This window comes from Sylvia atricapilla, chromosome 7 (genome assembly GCF_009819655.1).
Source record: "Sylvia atricapilla isolate bSylAtr1 chromosome 7, bSylAtr1.pri, whole genome shotgun sequence".
Classification (NCBI taxonomy): Eukaryota; Metazoa; Chordata; class Aves; order Passeriformes; family Sylviidae; genus Sylvia; species Sylvia atricapilla.
The window spans coordinates 37739893-37756917 of record NC_089146.1 but is presented as its reverse complement, the minus strand read 5'-3'; the positions used below and the strand labels follow the sequence as shown (position 1 = coordinate 37756917).

The 17025-nt window shown below is 48.5% G+C and overlaps 1 protein-coding gene across 2 annotated transcripts in view; it reads right to left on the bottom strand.

The window, feature by feature from the left end:
* Positions 1-5792: 5792 nt before the first annotated feature.
* Positions 5793-17025, bottom strand: part of GALNT13 (polypeptide N-acetylgalactosaminyltransferase 13) — a 37911-nt gene continuing 26678 nt past the window's right edge. Inside the window, exons 9-11 of one of the 2 annotated variants that reach the window (XM_066323218.1) lie at positions 15712-15810; positions 13920-14054; positions 5793-5955 (exon numbers count right to left, since the gene is read on the bottom strand). In XM_066323218.1, the coding sequence (XP_066179315.1) occupies positions 5815-5955; positions 13920-14054; positions 15712-15810 (375 nt within the window). In that variant the 3' untranslated portion in view covers positions 5793-5814. Of the gene's footprint in view, positions 5956-9714; positions 9901-13919; positions 14055-15711; positions 15811-17025 lie in introns of those variants that run through there. The other variant, XM_066323219.1, reaches the window with a different exon arrangement.

The window sequence follows — 17025 nt, the reverse complement described above, 5'->3', positions numbered from 1 at the left end:
CGCGGAGCCTCCGCCCGGCGCCGCCTCCCACGCGGAGCGGCCGGCAGCGGCCCCGGGCACGGCGGCGCCGCCCCGCGCAGCGACACTCCCCGCGCACCGCCCCGGAGCCGCCCCCGGGGCCGCGCTCCGCGCTCCGCGCCCGCCCCTCGGACCCTGCGCCCGGCTGCGCGCTGCCGCCCCGCGCACAGCCCGCCCTGCGCGGCCCGGGGCCGTCCGCGTCCTCGGCATCCTCTCCATCATCATCGTCATCACCCTCCCCGGCATCCTCTCCATCATCATCATCGTCACCCTCCCCGGCATCCTCTCCATCATCATCGTCACCCTCCCCATCATCATCTCCATCATCATCATCGTCACCCTCCCCGGCATCCTCTCCATCATCATCGTCGTCACCCTCCCCATCATCATCTTCCCCATCATCCTCTCCATCATCATCATCGCCCTCCCCATCATCCTTGGCTCATCTTCCTCCCCGCCATCCTCCTCCCCTCCCCATCTTCCTCTCCCCGGGCTCCATCCCTCCTCCTCCTCCTCCTCCACGCTCGGAGGGGCTCCGGCTCCACAGACCCAACCAGGAGAGGGCGAGAGGAGGTCGGGCACCTGCATTCTATTATTCTATTCTATTCTATTCTATTCTATTCTATTCTATTCTATTCTATTCTATTCTATTCTATTCTATTCTGTTCTGTTCTGTTCTGTTCTGTTCTGTCCTATTCCTATTCCTATTCCTATTCCTATTCCTATTCCTATTCCTATCCTCTTTTGTCCCTTTTGTTTTTATCTTCACTGCATTCCATTTGAAGTTTTTAAAACATTTTGTTCCACAGGGCACTGCCAGGACACAGAGGGGACACGGCCCCTTCCACCCGGACAGAAATTCCCTGAGAGAAGCCACAAAGCTCAGCCCTGATCCCGAACTGCGGGGAAGCAGGAAATCAGTCCCAAGATGTGCATAAATCCCCAGGAATGGACGGAACAGTTTGGGAAGGGAGCTGCTGATGCTCCGAAGGTCAGGCTGGACCCGAGGGTATCCTCACCCACTCCTGCTGCTCCAGCAGTGCTGCCAGCAGCTCCAGAAAACACTTGAATTGTCACCTTTTAGCCATGTGACAAAGCCCAGCCACCCCTCATTTCCTAACCATTATCCCTTCACATTCCTCAGAACAGATTCCCAAGGATTTTTCTTGCCACCGCTGTTCTATTCCAGCTCTTTTTTTTTTTTTTTTGTCAGAAAATTAATTAGTTTCTCACTTTTCTGGTTTCTATTCCCAATCTCTCCCTGTTCCCCGCCCCCTTTTCCTGCAGTGGACACAATGCCTGTTAATTTTCCCACCCAATTAAAGGAAATTTTGTATGGAATTCATCCCAAACTCTGGCCACGCTGCCAGAACCCTCCTGGCTCAGGGATGCACCAGCCTCGCCAGTCTCCCCTCTCCTATTTCTCCTTCCTCCACCCCTCCTGTTTTCCCAGAGGCCTCTCCCTGGGCTGGAATTGGGCAAAGATTCCCTCTGATCCATCACAACGTCACGGTGACAATCCAAGGGCAGCCATTCCCTGTAATTACTGCAATTAAAGCCATTGTTTTTGGGGGGATGAGCAGATTCCCAACATCCCTGGGGTGGGAGGAGGAAATCCTGGCAGTGGGAAGGGAGCGATGGACATGGAGCAGTGACACCCAAAGGGTCAGAAAACGCTGGAAAAGCTCTTTCCCCCTCTGGATTGATGGAATTCCAGCTGATCCCGCTGTGCAGGGACACCTCCCACTGCCCTTGGACATTCCAGGGATCCACAGCAAATCTGGGATGGAACCAAACCCCCCCAGCCGTGCTGGGTTTGAGCTCCTCATCCCTGTGAGCCCCACCCTGGGCTGCTCTCCTGGAGCCAGGGGACAGCAGCAGCTTTCTGAGCAGCTCCAGAGGGGAAAATGCTGGGAGAAATCAGCTGGGATTTGTATGGAATTGGGCCAGTCCAAGTCTGCACCACTGCACTGGGCACGTCCTGGAATTCCAGAGGGCTTTGGGGTCTGATTCCAACCTTCCTTCTGCTGTCCCAGGCTGATCCAACCTGGCCTGGGACATTTCCAGGGATCCAGGGGCAGCCACAGCTGCTCTGGGAATCCCAGCCCAGGCAGGAATTCCCAATCCCCAATCCCCCAGGCAGCCCTGCCCTCTGGCAGTGGGATCCATTCCCTGTGTCCTGTCCCTCCAGCCCTTGTCCCCAGTCCCTCTGCAGCTCTCCTGGAGCCCCTTCAGGCCCTGCCAGGGGCTCTGAGCTCTGCCTGGAGCCTTCCCTTCTCCAGGGGAACATTCCCAGCTCTGCCTGGAGCCTTCCCTTCTCCAGGGGAACATTCCCAGCTCTGCCTGGAGCCTTCCCTTCTCCAGGGGAACATTCCCAGCTCTGCCTGGAGCCTTCCCTTCTCCAGGGGAACATTCCCAGCTCTGCCTGGAGCCTTCCCTTCTCCAGGGGAACATTCCCAGCTCTCCCAGCCTGGCTCCAGCCCTGGGAGCAGCTCCATGGTCTCCTCTGGACTCTCCAGGTCCTCCTTGTGCTGATCATTCCCCAAATCCAACCTTCCCGTGCCTGCTCCCATCCCAGCCCATCCCACGCTCTGAGGTTTGCCTTTAGATCCATTTCATCTCACCTGGGCAGGAATTTTCTCCCCCTGGAGCTGCTTCTCCTGCAATTCCATTTCTTACCTGCAATTCCCCCATTTCAGCACCTTGGCTTTAGCTGACATGGGGATGACAACAAATAAAATGATGGAATCATTTATTTATTCCCTGAATTAACAGAGACATTCCTAAACCTGTTTCTTCCAATCCCACCCCCTGGATATGGATTTGAGGGCAGATCCTGATGTTTTCTCTCGGAAAAATCACTTCCAGTTTGGAATGGGAGTTGTAGCAGGCGGTCACAGCATCAGTGTCAGGATTTTCCTGACCCCAAAAATTCATCCCCTCTGGATGAATCCCTAAATCCCTTAAATAAATCCCCCAAAAAAGGGATAAAACAGACTTCCAGGAAAATGAGATAGAGGTTGATTCCCTCTCTGTTATTTTCTATCAATCCTAATTATTAACATTTCTGAGAAATTCCCAAAAAAAAAAAAAAGGGGGGGGGGGGGGGAAATACCTCCGTGCCTGCATTCATCCTTCCCAAAGGGATTATTGGGTGACTCATTCCCAGGCTGCACAGCCCATCATTAACAGGAGCAGTTAATTACCTCTACAGGCTTTAATTACCAGCAGGGGAGGTTGGGCGTCGCCAGGGTTTGGTGTCACCTGCAGCTCCAACCCCCCAAACACCTGCAGGGACAACCTGGAACAGCAAATTACTGAGAAAAGGGATTTTATTGGGGTTTTTTTCCCCCTATTTTCAGCAAGGAAGCAACTCTGGATGTGGGGAATCTCATTAAATGAGTTATTAATTGGTCCTTGTGTGATTTAATTGATTGAAGGGCACTGCAGCAGCGCGGGATGGATTAGAAAATTATGTATTAATACGGAAATTCTATTTATAAAATCCTAATTTTGGAGCTGTTCCCCCTTTGGAGCCAGGAGTGTTCCATAGGGAAGTGACTCTGCCCTCTCCCACTGTGCCCAGGACATTCCCAACCTCCTCCTTCCCAACCCAAATTCCCAAATTCCTGGCCCCAGGACCCACCCAGGCCTGTGGTGCAGCCAAAACCCTCAGGAAGGAGATGAAATAAAGAATCGATTCCTCTTTTCCTGCAGGAAAATTCCCACTTAAATTTGCTCCTGATGTTTTCCTGCTCTTTTTACGAAGCAGAACAAAACCTCCTCCTTTTTGGGGGGACTTTTAAACCACATTTTGTATTTTTTGGGGGATTAGAGGATGAGGAGCAGGAATATTTGGGCAGGAGGCTGGAGATGAGCCCCCAAATCCGAGTTAATCCAGGATATTCCAGCAATCCCTTTCCCAACTGACTCCCTCCTGCTTCCCATTTGGTGCATCCAGCAAATCTCCTCTGCCATTTACACCAAATGCAGAACCCCCGGGATGAATCCAGAGCCAGCAGAGCAGATACACAAAATACCAGCATTTTAATGACCCAGTGCATTTACAGAGATTTTTTTTGGGGGGGAGGGAGGAAATTGTGAGGGAAATCCCGGGAAACATTTCCCCACTCACCCGTGCTGGGATCCCGCTGCCCTGGGATTTCAGTCTCCTGAACCCTCTGGGCACTGAGAATTCCCAAAATCCCAGCCCAGAGGGCCGCAGCTGCATTGGGGTGCCTCCCAAAGGAGTGGCCCCGGCACATCCCAGGAATGTCCCTGTCCCCACATCCCAGCTGGGGACAGCTCCTGAGGGCCAGCAGCGCTTTGGGAACGGCCACACCCACGAAATTCCTGAAACCTGAAAGGATTCCTGATTCCTCTGGAGGGGGAACCCCTGAGGGCAGAGCTGGGCGTGGATCCAGGGATGGAGCTGTGGCCTGCTGGGATGCAGGGATCCATGGATGGGTTGGGATGGAGGGATGGAGACCCTCCAAAGCTCCAGAGGTCTCCATTTGGGTCCTTCCAGGTGTCCCCTGAGGCCCAGGTCCAGCTCCATCCCCACGGAGGGGACAGCTCCATTCCCATGGAGAGGACAGCTCCATCCCCATGGAAGGGACAGCTCCATCCCCATGGAGGGGACAGCTCCATCCCCATGGAAGGGACAGCTCCATCCCCACGGAGGGGACAGCTCCATTCCCATGGAAGGGACAGCTCCATCCCCATGGAGGGGACAGCTCCATTCCCATGGAGGGGACAGCTCCATCCCCATGGAAGTGACAGCTCCATCCCCATGGAGAGGACAGCTCCATCCCCATGGAGGGGACAGCTCCATCCCCATGGAGAGGACAGCTCCATCCCCATGGAGAGGACAGCTCCATCCCCATGGAAGGGACAGCTCCATCCCCATGGAAGGGACAGCTCCATTCCCATGGAGGGGACAGCTCCATTCCCATGGAGGGGACAGCTCCATCCCCATGGAAGTGACAGCTCCATCCCCATGGAGAGGACAGCTCCATCCCCATGGAAGGGACAGCTCCATCCCCACGGAAGGGACAGTTCCATCCCCATGGAGAGGACAGTTCCATCCCCATGGAGGGGACAGTTCCATCCCCATGGAGAGGACAGTTCCATCCCCATGGAGAGGACAGCTCCATCCCCATGGAGAGGACAGCTCCATCCCCATGGATGGGACAGCTCCATCCCCATGGAAGTGACAGTTCCATCCCCATGGAGGGGACAGCTCTATCCCCATGGAAGGAGGGGACAGCTCCTTTCCCATGAGGGGACACCTCTATCCCCATGGAAGGAAGGGACAGCTCCATCCGTGCCACTCCGAGGTCTCACCAGTGTCACTCCTTCCCCTCGGCATTCCCACGTCTCCTGTGGCCTCATCTGTTGGAATTCCTGCTGCGGTGCAGTCTTGGCCTGGTGCTCCCAACACCAGATCCCATTTTCTCCCAGCACAACCCAGGAAGCTTTGGTGCTGTCAAATCCCACTGGCCACGAGACAATACCCACCAGGATCTCCTCCAGCTTCTCCAGGAGAGCCCAGCACATCCCAGCAGCTCGGGCCACACCTTCCAGGATGGCTCCAAATGCCAACAGGACCTTCAGAGCGGGCCACCTCTCCTTGGTGACGTGTGACAGCAGCACCTCCACACCCCAACTCCTCCAACGCCGGACGCCGGCTCCGGAATCTCCGGAGCACTGGATCACCTGGAGGCTCCGAGGGCAGCCCCGGGAGAGGCCTGGGGGCAGCAGGAAGGGCAGGAGGAGCGGGATGTGGGGCGGGGATCAGGCCCCCAGGGTCATGTTGCGCAGCAGCCACTGCTGGGCGCGGCCGCCGCCGCACTCCCGCATGGTGGGCACCAGCCGGTCCTCCTCCGACGGCTCCGCCAGGCACTGGTTACTGTTCAGGTGCCTCAGGGTGAGCTTCTGCAGGGGGACAACAGAGAGTTCCCGCTGAAACCCGGCAATTCCGGATGGGCAATGAGATTTCCTGGCATTCCAGGGTGTGGAGCACCAGGGACATCTCTGAGAGCTCCAGGACATCCCCACCACATCCCACATGGAGCCAAAAAATCCCTCAGTAAAGGGAAAATCGTTCTAAGGGAATTGCTGCAAGGGAGGGGAGAATATAGAGAATTCCTGCTGAAACTCAGCAGTCCAGTGCAATTCCAGATGGGGAATGCCACCTCCTGGTATTCCAAGCCATGGCATGGAGCACAGGGGAACTGCCAGAGCTCCAGGACATCCCCACCACATCCCACATGGAGCCAACAACTCCCTAAGTAAAGGGAAAATCATTCCAAGGGAATTGCTGTTCAGGTGCCGCAGGGTGAGCTTCTGCAGGGGGACAACAGAGAGTTCCCGCTGAAACCCGGCAATTCCGGATGGGCAATGAGATTTCCTGGCATTCCAGGGTGTGGAGCACCAGGGATCTCTCTGAGAGTTCCAGGACATCCCCACCACATCCCACATGGAGCCAACAACTCCCTAAGTAAAGGGAAAATCATTCCAAGGGAATTGCTGTTCAGGTGCCTCAGGGTGAGCTTCTAAAAGGGAAGGAAGAATATAGAGAATTCCCGCTGAAACCCGGCATTCCAATGAATTCCAGCTGAGGAATGAGATTTCCAGGCCATGGCATGGAGTACAGGGGATCTCTCTGAGAGCTCCAGGACATCCCCACCACGTCCCACATGGAGCCAGCAACTCCCTCAGCAAAGGGAAAATCATTCCAAGTGAATCTTATTTATAATTTATAACTTAAAATAAAAAATAATTCCCAAGGCACAGCGGTTGGAGGAGGAGTTTGGTCTCCATGGCCATGGGCACGTGGAATGTTTGTGACCAGAGCAGGAATTGCTGCTGATGGAAACGTTTTTGCTCAGTTATTCCGTGGAATTCCTGTTCCCAGGGCATTCCTCCTTCTAGGGACGGCCCTTCTGATCCCACCACATTTCCGAGGGATGGGGGAATCAGGAGGACACAAACCAAACAGGACACCTCTTCCACTGGGAAAACAACTTCCCAGAGAAATCCCAGGACGTTAAAAGAGGAAATTCTATCCCTAAATAAACACCAGACAGGTTCAGTCCCAACTGAGCCCGGAGTGTTCCCAGCATCATTCCCTGGGATTGTGCCAGGAATTCCCAATTCCCAATGTCCCAGGCAGCCCTGCCCTCTGGCAGTGGGATCCATTCCCTGTGTCCTGTCCCTCCAGCCCTTGTCCCCAGTCCCTCTGCAGCTCTCCTGGAGCCCCTTCAGGCCCTGCCAGGGGCTCTGAGCTCTGCCTGGAGCCTTCCCTTCTCCAGGGGAACATTCCCAACTCTCCCAAAAACCCTGGGACTGGGGAATTTCAGAGTGGAAATCCTGGGACTGGGAATTTCAGGGTGGAAATCCTGGGCCTGGGGAATTTCAGGGTGGAAATCCAGGATTGGGAATTTCAGGGTGGAAATCCTGGCTGCAGACCATCCACTGGAGCAGAACCTGATTTTATGGAAAGGGAACAAAGAGGGAAAATCAGGATGGGCAGGAAAATCCTGGAGTCCTCAGGAGAGGGGAGAAATTAATCCCAAAATTCATCCCAAACAGTCCAGGCTGATGTCAAACCCTGGGATCTCCTTAGGGATAGAGGGGCTGGAATGGTGGGAGCTGCTTCGGGGCTTGGGCTCACCCAGGAGGATAAAAATTGATATAATATTAAAAAAAAAAAAAAGTAAAATAAATAAATATCAAGAAAAAATAAGATTAGACATAATATTAAATAATACATTAAATAATATAATAGAGATTAAGATAAAATATATTATGCACTATATAAAAATAATATATAAAAATAATAGAGAACAAGACTAAATTTAAGAGACCAAAAATATTTGAAATAATATATAGTATAGCATTATATGAAATATGAGATAATATAAAAATAATATAGCAGGGAATAATATAAAATAAAAATTAAGATAAAATAATACAATAATACTGTAAACTAAAGGAAAATCAGGAATCACTTTCACAAGAGTCTGATGCTCTCAGGGGTCATAAACACCATTTATGTTCATTAATTATAATACTTCTATATCACATTAATTGGAAAATATAGCATTATATTTATATATTACATAAGAAACATATATTGGTGTTTATTAGTGCAAATTTAATATGTAATATCGACTATATTTTATATAATTTAATTTTATATATAAGTTAAAAATAAAATTAATACATTTATATCAAAAATTAGATATATATGTATTTTAAAAGGCTTTTTTCTGGTGTTGTATCTAAATTTCTGGAAAATTCCAACAAGGAATTCTCACCCATCTCCTTGTGCTACGCCACTGAATAATTCCACGAAAATTACAGGAAAAAAAATCTATTAAAAAACTGAATTCTATGAAAATTCTGTGGAAAAATCTGTGGACAATCCTAGGAAAAGCTGAACGTTTTAGAGAAAATATTTTGCAATTGGAATTATTTTTCTGTCTTGGAATAGGAACCAAATCTTCAGCTCCTGGAGGCTGGAACAATCACAGTGACAGCAAGAGATCAGGGGAATTTAATTAATGCAAAACTAATTAAAACTTATAATAATTAAGACTAATAATTACTAGTAACTAATAACTATTAAGAACTAAGAACTACTAATACTAAACATCTGTTCTATCCTATAGCTATAAAATCATCTTCTGCCTTGTTTTATAGAAAAATTTGGTATGAAAAATTCTATCAAAACTCTATGAAAATTCCATGAAAAAATTCTATGAAAATTCTAATAAAATTCTATCAAAATTCTATGAAAATTCCACAAAAAATTCTATGAATAGTCTACAAAAATTCTCTGAACATTCTATGAAAATTCCATCAAACACTTTGAATAAAAATTCCATAAAAGATTCTATGAAAAAATTCCATGAAAAAATTCTATGAAAATTCTATGAAAAATGCTATGAAAAATCTATTTAAAATTCTATGAAATAATTCCATGAAAAATGACAGGACAATTCTACAAAAGATCCATCAAAATCCAATGGAAATTTTAGGAAACTTTATGAAAAATTTTACATACAAAAAAATGACATGGAACAACGAAAACCGAACGAAAAAACGTATGAAAAATTGTTGCAAAATTCCATGAGAATCTACAAATTCCATGAAAAACGAAACATTTTCAAAATGGTCAAAAAAACCCATTTAAAATACTGTGGCTTTGGTTTGTGCCTGAGACATTTTGGCTTCTGAAATTCCTTTCCCAGGGAATTTTCTGTAAATTCTGAAATTCCTTTCCCAAGGAATTTTCTGTTTTCTCTGTAAACAAGAGACGTGTTTCTGTAACAGCAAATTTGTTCACGTTTTTTCTTTTGGAGGGATTTCTTTTTGATGCCCCTCTGCTCTGATGTGATTAAATTAACGACTAAAATGTGATTAAAGAAGTTTCTCTCGTCACCAATCGAATTGGTCTGCGTAGAACGGCCTAAAAATGGAGACACATTTCAAAAATAGAATTTTCAGCCCTCCGAAGTCAAAGCCTTTGTGTCGTTGTGGTGTGAAACAGATTCAAAACACAAATAAAAAATAATTCACCCGAACAAATAAAACAAGGCAGAAACGCTGAGCTCCTCCAGCAGAGCCTAAAGCAGGAAAATCTGGGAATTCCTTACCCCAACCAATCCTAGATTTCCTTGGGATGCCCTAGAGGAAATAATCCGTGGGGCTGGAGTAAACCTTCCTAAAGACTTCCAGGCGGGAATAATTCCTGAGGGTCCAGCTCTGCAGGGAGCTCCCGTCACAGGCCTCCACCGTGGGGCCCTGGGAGCCGTCCTCGATCCTGCCCAGCGTCAGGCACGACTGCGTGATGATGTGCAGGAACGTGCGCCTCTGGAAAAGCGGGAATGCTCAGCGGGAAGGGCCCAGGGTGGTGGGAAATGGTGGGGAGAAACTGGGAATTGCTGGTGGAGAACGGGGCTGGGAATGCTCCAAGGACAAGAGTGAACGTCCGCAGGGGAATTCATGGAGTGGGGATTGGATTCTGCATAAAATCTGCTCCTCCCTGTTCTGGAGATCATTCCCGTGATCCACAGGGGGTTGTGGCTCCCAGTCCTGTACCTCCAACCCCTCGGATTGCTGCAATTCCCTACTGGAAAGATCCAGGCAGAGATGGGGTTTTCCCAGCAGAAATATCCCAAAATTTCCTCCCTGTTCTGGAGATCGTTCCCATGATCCACAGGGGGTTGTGGCTCCCAGTCCTGCACCTCCAACCCCTTGGATTGCTGTAATTCCTCATTGGAAAGATCCAGGCAGAGATGGGGTTTTCCCAGCAAAACCCCCAAAACTTCCACCTTGGCTTTTGAGACCATTCCCAAGATGCATCAGGGAGCGTGGCTCCTAATCCCATTCTCCCTACCCCTGGATTGCTGCAATTCCCCGTTGGAAAGATCCAGGCAGAGATGGGGTCTTCCTAGCAGAAATATCCCAAAATTTCCTCCCTATTCTTGAGACCATTCCCATGGAATTCATGGAGTGGGGATTGGATTCTGCATAAAATCTGCTCCTCCCTGTTCTTGAGACCATTCCCAAGATCCATCAGGGAGCGTGGCTCCCAGTCCTGCCCCTCCAAGCCCTTGGATGGCTGTGATTCCCCAGTGGAAAGATTTGGGCACCAGTGGGTTTTTTCCTGTACAAACCACCCTAAATCCCATTTGGGAATTAGCCAATTAAAAACAGAATTCATTAAACATTGATGAGGGTTTTTTATCCCTAACCACAATTCCAACTTTTCCTTTCTGGCAGCAATTCCAGGAGGAGTGAGATGGAGTTTCCACTTCCCTAATTCTTCCCACCCCATCCCTGAGGCAGCCAGGGCTGGAGCAGCTGGAATGCTCTTCCCACATCCCAGCCCCTCACCTGCTCCTTTTCCATGTTTTTGGATTGGGAATGGAAAACGTGGCGTGAGGATAAAGGAGCCACTAAAAATATCAAGGCCAAGTGTCCCAAAACTGTCACTTGGAGTCACGGCAGGGACAGCAGGGCTGGATGACTCCAGATCAGAACTCCCTGTTCCCTCCATCCATGAATCTTTCCAGGGAAAGCAAAGATCCAGAAGTAAAGGATTTGGAATTCTCTCTCTCTGGTGTTTACAGGATGTGAAATACCCAAAGGCAGCAGATTCCTCACGTGGGAATAAACGTGAGTGTGGGAACCTGAGCAGGCTCTTCCTGGTCCATGGATTGATTTGGGATGGTTTGGGATGGAAAGACCTTAAATCCCCTCCCAATCCACCCCAGCCATGGCAGGGACACCTCCCACCATCCCAGAGTGCTCCAAGCTGGCCTTGGGCACTGCCAGGGATCCAGGGGCAGCCACAGCTGCTCTGGGAATCCCAGCCCAGGCAGGAATTCCCACTTCCCAATCCCCCAGGCAGCCCTGCCCTCTGGCAGTGGGATCCATTCCCTGTGTCCTGTCCCTCCAGCCCTTGTCCCCAGTCCCTCTGCAGCTCTCCTGGAGCCCCTTCAGGCCCTGCCAGGGGCTCTGAGCTCTGCCTGGAGCCTTCCCTTCTCCAGGGGAACATTCCCAGCTCTGCCTGGAGCCTTCCCTTCTCCAGGGGAACATTCCCAGCTCTCCCAGGCTGGCTCAGGGAGTGGGAAGCTCTGGAATGTTGGAGCAGCAGCTGTGGAGAAGCACTGGGGAGGGCACTGCTAACAGGAGCTATTCCAGGGATTGGGATTTGGCACAGGGATTGCACCAGACTTACCTCGAAGTTATATTCCCATTTCCCAAAATACTGAGGGAAGGGGAGACAGAAGGAAAATGGAGTCAGTGAGATCCAAGGAACATTTTTTGTGCAGCCCCTCAACTCTCCCTGGATGGAAACTCCACAGCTTTGCACAGACACCAGGACTGGGGACAAATGGCAATTATCCAGGAAAAAATCATGGAATTCTGAGCGGGAAGGGATCCATAGGGTTCACTGATCCAACCCCTGCCCCTGCCAGGATATCCCAACAATCCCCTCCTGTCCCTGAGAGCATTGTCCAAACACTCCTGGAATAAACCCTGAGGGATCTGTCAGGAATAAGTCCTGAGGAATTTGTCAGGAACGAAGCCTGAGGAATTTTTCAGGAATAAACCCTGACATCAGCATCCATCCACAAGGAATTAAACTCCTTCCTATCAGCTGTGACACATTTCCAACCTCATTCTTTTCCCTGGATTCCTTCGTGCGTGTCACGTCCCAGGATTTCATCCCTCTCCACATCCAGAGGTTTCCCTGGATGTCACAACAGGAATCACCAGGCCTGGGAGCCTGGAATTTATTCAATATTCAAATATGACAAATTAAATTAGAAAATTATTTTTTAAAAAATTAATAATAGCAGGAAATCGTAGAACATTCCATGAAAATCCCTCAGAGAAATCCATTCTTAGGATTATTTCATGTCCTGTCGTCTGTTGTCAAGCCAGAATTCCTAAAAATTCCTCAAACCCACCCAAAATCCCTCGATGCAATTCCTGAATAAGCAAGGGAAGGAAAAATCAGTGTAATTCCACTGGAAAATCAAATTAATGAATACAAGGGATTCAGGAAATATCCTGGAATTGTTTCTCTTGGGGATAAAAAATTGGAATATCACAATTGCTTGTTTACTTGGGAAAAAAATCCTGGCTCTTAGGAATGTTTGGAGATGAATAATACACTAATAAATATATAATTAATGGCAATAATGAAATCAAAAGGAAAAGGGGCAGCAGAAATCTGAACACTCCAAAGCAAATGAGTAATAAAAAGATTTTTGTCAATAAACCAAGGGATAGGGAATGCGACGGGATGTTTTCCAGGAGAACAAGCACCAAGTCCTTGGAGATGCCATAAAAACATGGAGTATTCCTGTTTTAGGAGCTCCATCTCATGGCTGAGCTGGGTTTTACACCATTCCCGGGAAATTCTGCTCAGTTTAAGGCAAAACCAGCACATTCCCTTCGTGTATCTTACTGGAAGAATTCCAGGTAAGAGGGGTGGAGGTGTCCAAGGAATTCCTGGATGTGGCTGGGCTGGGGACAAGATGGGAATGAGGCACAGCTTGGAAGTGATGACCTGGGAGGGCTTTTCCAGCCTCAGGGGGGACAGCAGCAGGAATTTCCCCATGGAAAGGGAGCTCAGGGGCTGCCCAGGGAGCTTTGGAGTGCCCATCCCTGGAGGTGTCCCAGGAATTCCTGGAGGTGGCACTTGGGGACAAGGTGGGCATTGGGCACAGCTGGGACTCCATGACCTCAGGGCTCTTTCCCAACCTCATTTCTGGGCTCCTGAAGGCCAGAATCCCAAAGGCTTTTCCCAGAAGGGAATCTCCATCCCAGCCAAGGCCAGCAGCAGAGGTGTCCCTGCCCCAGCCCCTCTGGCAGGGACATTTCCTGTTCCCCACAGCCCCAAACCCCTCACAGCACCAACACAAAAGGAGCCCTGAACGTCCCTGAAATCCCAGTTTTGGACATTGGGGGAAAAATTCTTCCTGAAAAGAAGAATTCCAGGGATTGGAAGTGCCCAGGGAGGTTTGGAGTGCCCATCCCTGGAGGTGTCCCAGGAATTCCTGGAGGTAGCACTCAGGGCTCCGGGCTGGGGACAGGGTGAGGATCTGTCACAGCTTTTCCCTCTGTGCTCTGGGGTTGGAAGCAGGAGATGATCACAAAACCTTCCTGCAAGATTAGTCTGACCCTAAAAAAGTGCACTTTCCTTCGAAAACCCATTTATCCCACCCCTGGAGGTGTCCCAGGAATTCCTGGAGGTGGCACTTGGGGACAAGGTGAGGATTTGGGCACAGCTTGGGCTCCATGACCTTGGAATGCTCTTCCAGCCTCAGGAATTCTGGGATTGTCCCCAGAGCACCCCGCTGACCCCGGGATACCTCGGCGTCGTACTCCCAGAGCTGGTTGCCCCTCAGGTGGTGGCACTTGAGCATGAGGACGGGGCCATTGAGCCGTGACACGTCCAGGCACAGGTCATCCGTGCGGATCTCCTTGTCTGCCGTGTAGGAAAACACCTGGAACACACAGAGGGATGGGAAAAGGGATGGGAATTCCAGCCTGGGAGCGCCCCTGGGCTGGCTCAGGAGCTGGAGCCTTTCATTGGAGAAGTCCATTGGAATTCAGGGGAAGGTTTTCATTGGAGAAATCCATTGGAATTTGGTGGAAAGGAAAGGTTTTCCATTGGAGAAATTCATTGGAATTTGGTGGAAAGGAAAGGTTTTCCATTGGAGAAATCCATTGGAATTTGGTGGAAAGGAAAGGTTTTCCATTGGAGAAATCCATCGGAATTCAGGGGAAGGGAAAGGATTTTTACTGGAGAAATCCATCAGGATTCAGGGAAAGGAAAGGTTCTCCATTGGAAAAATCCACCAGAAATAAAGAAGGGAAAGGTTTCCCTTTTCTCCAATGGAGAAATCCATAGGAATTCAGGAGAAGGGAAAGGTTTTCATTGGAGAAATCCATCAGAATTCGGTGGAAAGGAAAGGTTCTCCAGTGGAAAAATTCATCAGAAATAAAGAAGGGAAAGGTTTTCCAATGGAGAAATCCATTTGGAATTCAGAGGAAGGGAAAGCTTTTTTATTGGAGAAATCCATCGGAATTCAGTAGAAAGGAAAGGTTCTCCAGTGGAGAAATCCATTGGAATTCAGGGGAAGGGAAAGGGTTTTTATTGGAGAAATCCACTGGAATTCAGGGAAAGGAAAGGTTTTCCATGGCAGAAATCCATTGGAATTCAGGGAAGGGAAAGATTTTCCAGCCCTAAGAACAGCGAGACGAGGCCAAGCTGCAGTGAGGACACAGGAAGTGACAGGAGAAGATGGCAGGAGTTGGGATGAAGCTCCAGGATAAATCAGGGATGGGAACACGGAGCATCCCAGCCTTTCCCATCAGGAATGTGGCCAGGAGCAGGTGTCTGGAATACCAGAGATACCAGGGAATTGTCACTGTGCCAGGCCGGCACCAACCCCCGGAAAATTCTACACGTAAATAATGAAAGATTATAATTAATTAAAAGAGAATTAATTGAAAATATGCTTTAAAAGTCCCTTAATCATAATTTACATCCCAAACCCCATCTGGAGCAGCCATCCTAATTTGAATATCCACTGGGATATGCAGATTTTATTCTAATTAAGCCAGAGTCATTGGTCACAAGACCAAGAATTCCATCCACTTTTCTACTCCCTTTCCAGCCCCTCCAAATGAAACACTCCCACACTATTGGAATTCCAATAGTTCCAAGGAATTCAACTTCCATGAATATCCTGGGTATTTATTTTCCCTACACACATTCAGAACAGATGGATGCAGGAGATTCCTGCCCATTTCATTTTTATGGAAATCATTTCAAATTCCTGATCAAATTTCCTGATGCTCGTGTCTGGAATGTTAAATTTAGGATTAAATGATAGCAGGATTCTATCCAATATATTCACTGGGATACTTCCCATGGATATGCACCAACATTCCCCCAAAATTTGGAGCTGAAATTGAAGGGAATGGCCAAATCCTCTTAAAACCCTCTAAGCTCAAAATCGAAAATACTTCGGAATTTTCATGGATTATTTTGATACTACTCTCACACAAAATCTCAAATAGAATTGAAATAGATCATCGAAAATATTCCAATGGAATTCTTGGACAAATCAGCCACTTTTCCCTGTTTTTGTTTACCTGGTTCCCTCCCATGCCGTGGCAGTTGAAAAATCCCACTTTCTCGTTCTCCTTGCGGCCCATGTTGTCCAAGCACTGGTTGGTTTCAACATTCCTGATCTGGAGAAAGGAGAGAGGTGAAATATTCCCTAAAATATTCCTTAAAATATTCCTTAAAATATTCCTTAAAATATTCCTTAAAATATTCCCTGGACCTGCCAGAATTCGTGCAGAAAATTGCAATTTGTCAACAGATCCCATTCCCAAATAATCATGGGTCGGAAGTGGCCCCAAAGGCCAAGGATACCTCTCACTGTTCCATGTCCATGAGGGAATTCAGGAGGATCATCCCAAATCTGTCAAAATCTCCATTCTTTTTCCTCCCTGTTTATCCCATCTAACAAAATATCCACTTGGGAAATGCAGTTTGAGGCCTGGTGCTGCTCACCTTTGATTTACACCATTTTTTTTTCCTTGGATTTGAGCCCAGGAGGAACCATCCAGGGCAAGACATGGATCATTTATGACCTAATGATGCTGCTCCAGCTCGGATGGATCAATTCCTGCCCAAATCTCTTCTGAAAGGCAGGAAAATGTCCAAAAAAAAAAAAAAAAAAAAAAAAAAAAGCATTTCCAATGCCTTAAATCTTCCCCATTTCTCTACTGCTGAGGCTTTAAGGCTGCAATTCCCTTTTCCTGCTCCACTGGAACAGCCAAGCAGGGCTTTAATTCCCAGCTCCTGCCTGAGCTGCTGTTTCCATGGAAACTGAGGCCACCCTGCAAAAGTCAGGTGTTTCAATCACTATTTTCTGCCTTCCTCATCCCATTTTCCAGCCTGACAACGCGGCACAATCCCACTTTATTTGACATTCCCATGACAAGTCCTTTCCTGGCTGGAAACCCCTCATTTCCCGTTATTTTGGCAGGATTAAACCTGGAATCCTCCAGCGCCTTTTATTCCTGCCTACAAGGGAAAATTTCAATGGGAAATCACTTCCCTGGATGTCAAAAAAAAAAAAAAAAAAAAAAAAGAAGCCATTTGTTCCTTGGAGTGTTACTCCAGGATTGTTATTTAATCATCATCAAATCAACTCATCCCAGAGCTTTCACAAAGCAGCTTAGGAACGACTCAAGGTAATATTTTTAACTGTGAATTTGTTGAATTGGAAAGAAATTCCAGCCCCTGGTGGTCCCAGAACCTTGGGATTACCAGGAATGCCCATGATCCTCAGCTCCAGGCTGGAAAACACTCAGTGAACAAACATTTCTTTGGAAAAAAAAAAAAACCAATACAAAAGAAGCTATTTTTAGTCTCTTTCTAAGCAGTAAATGATG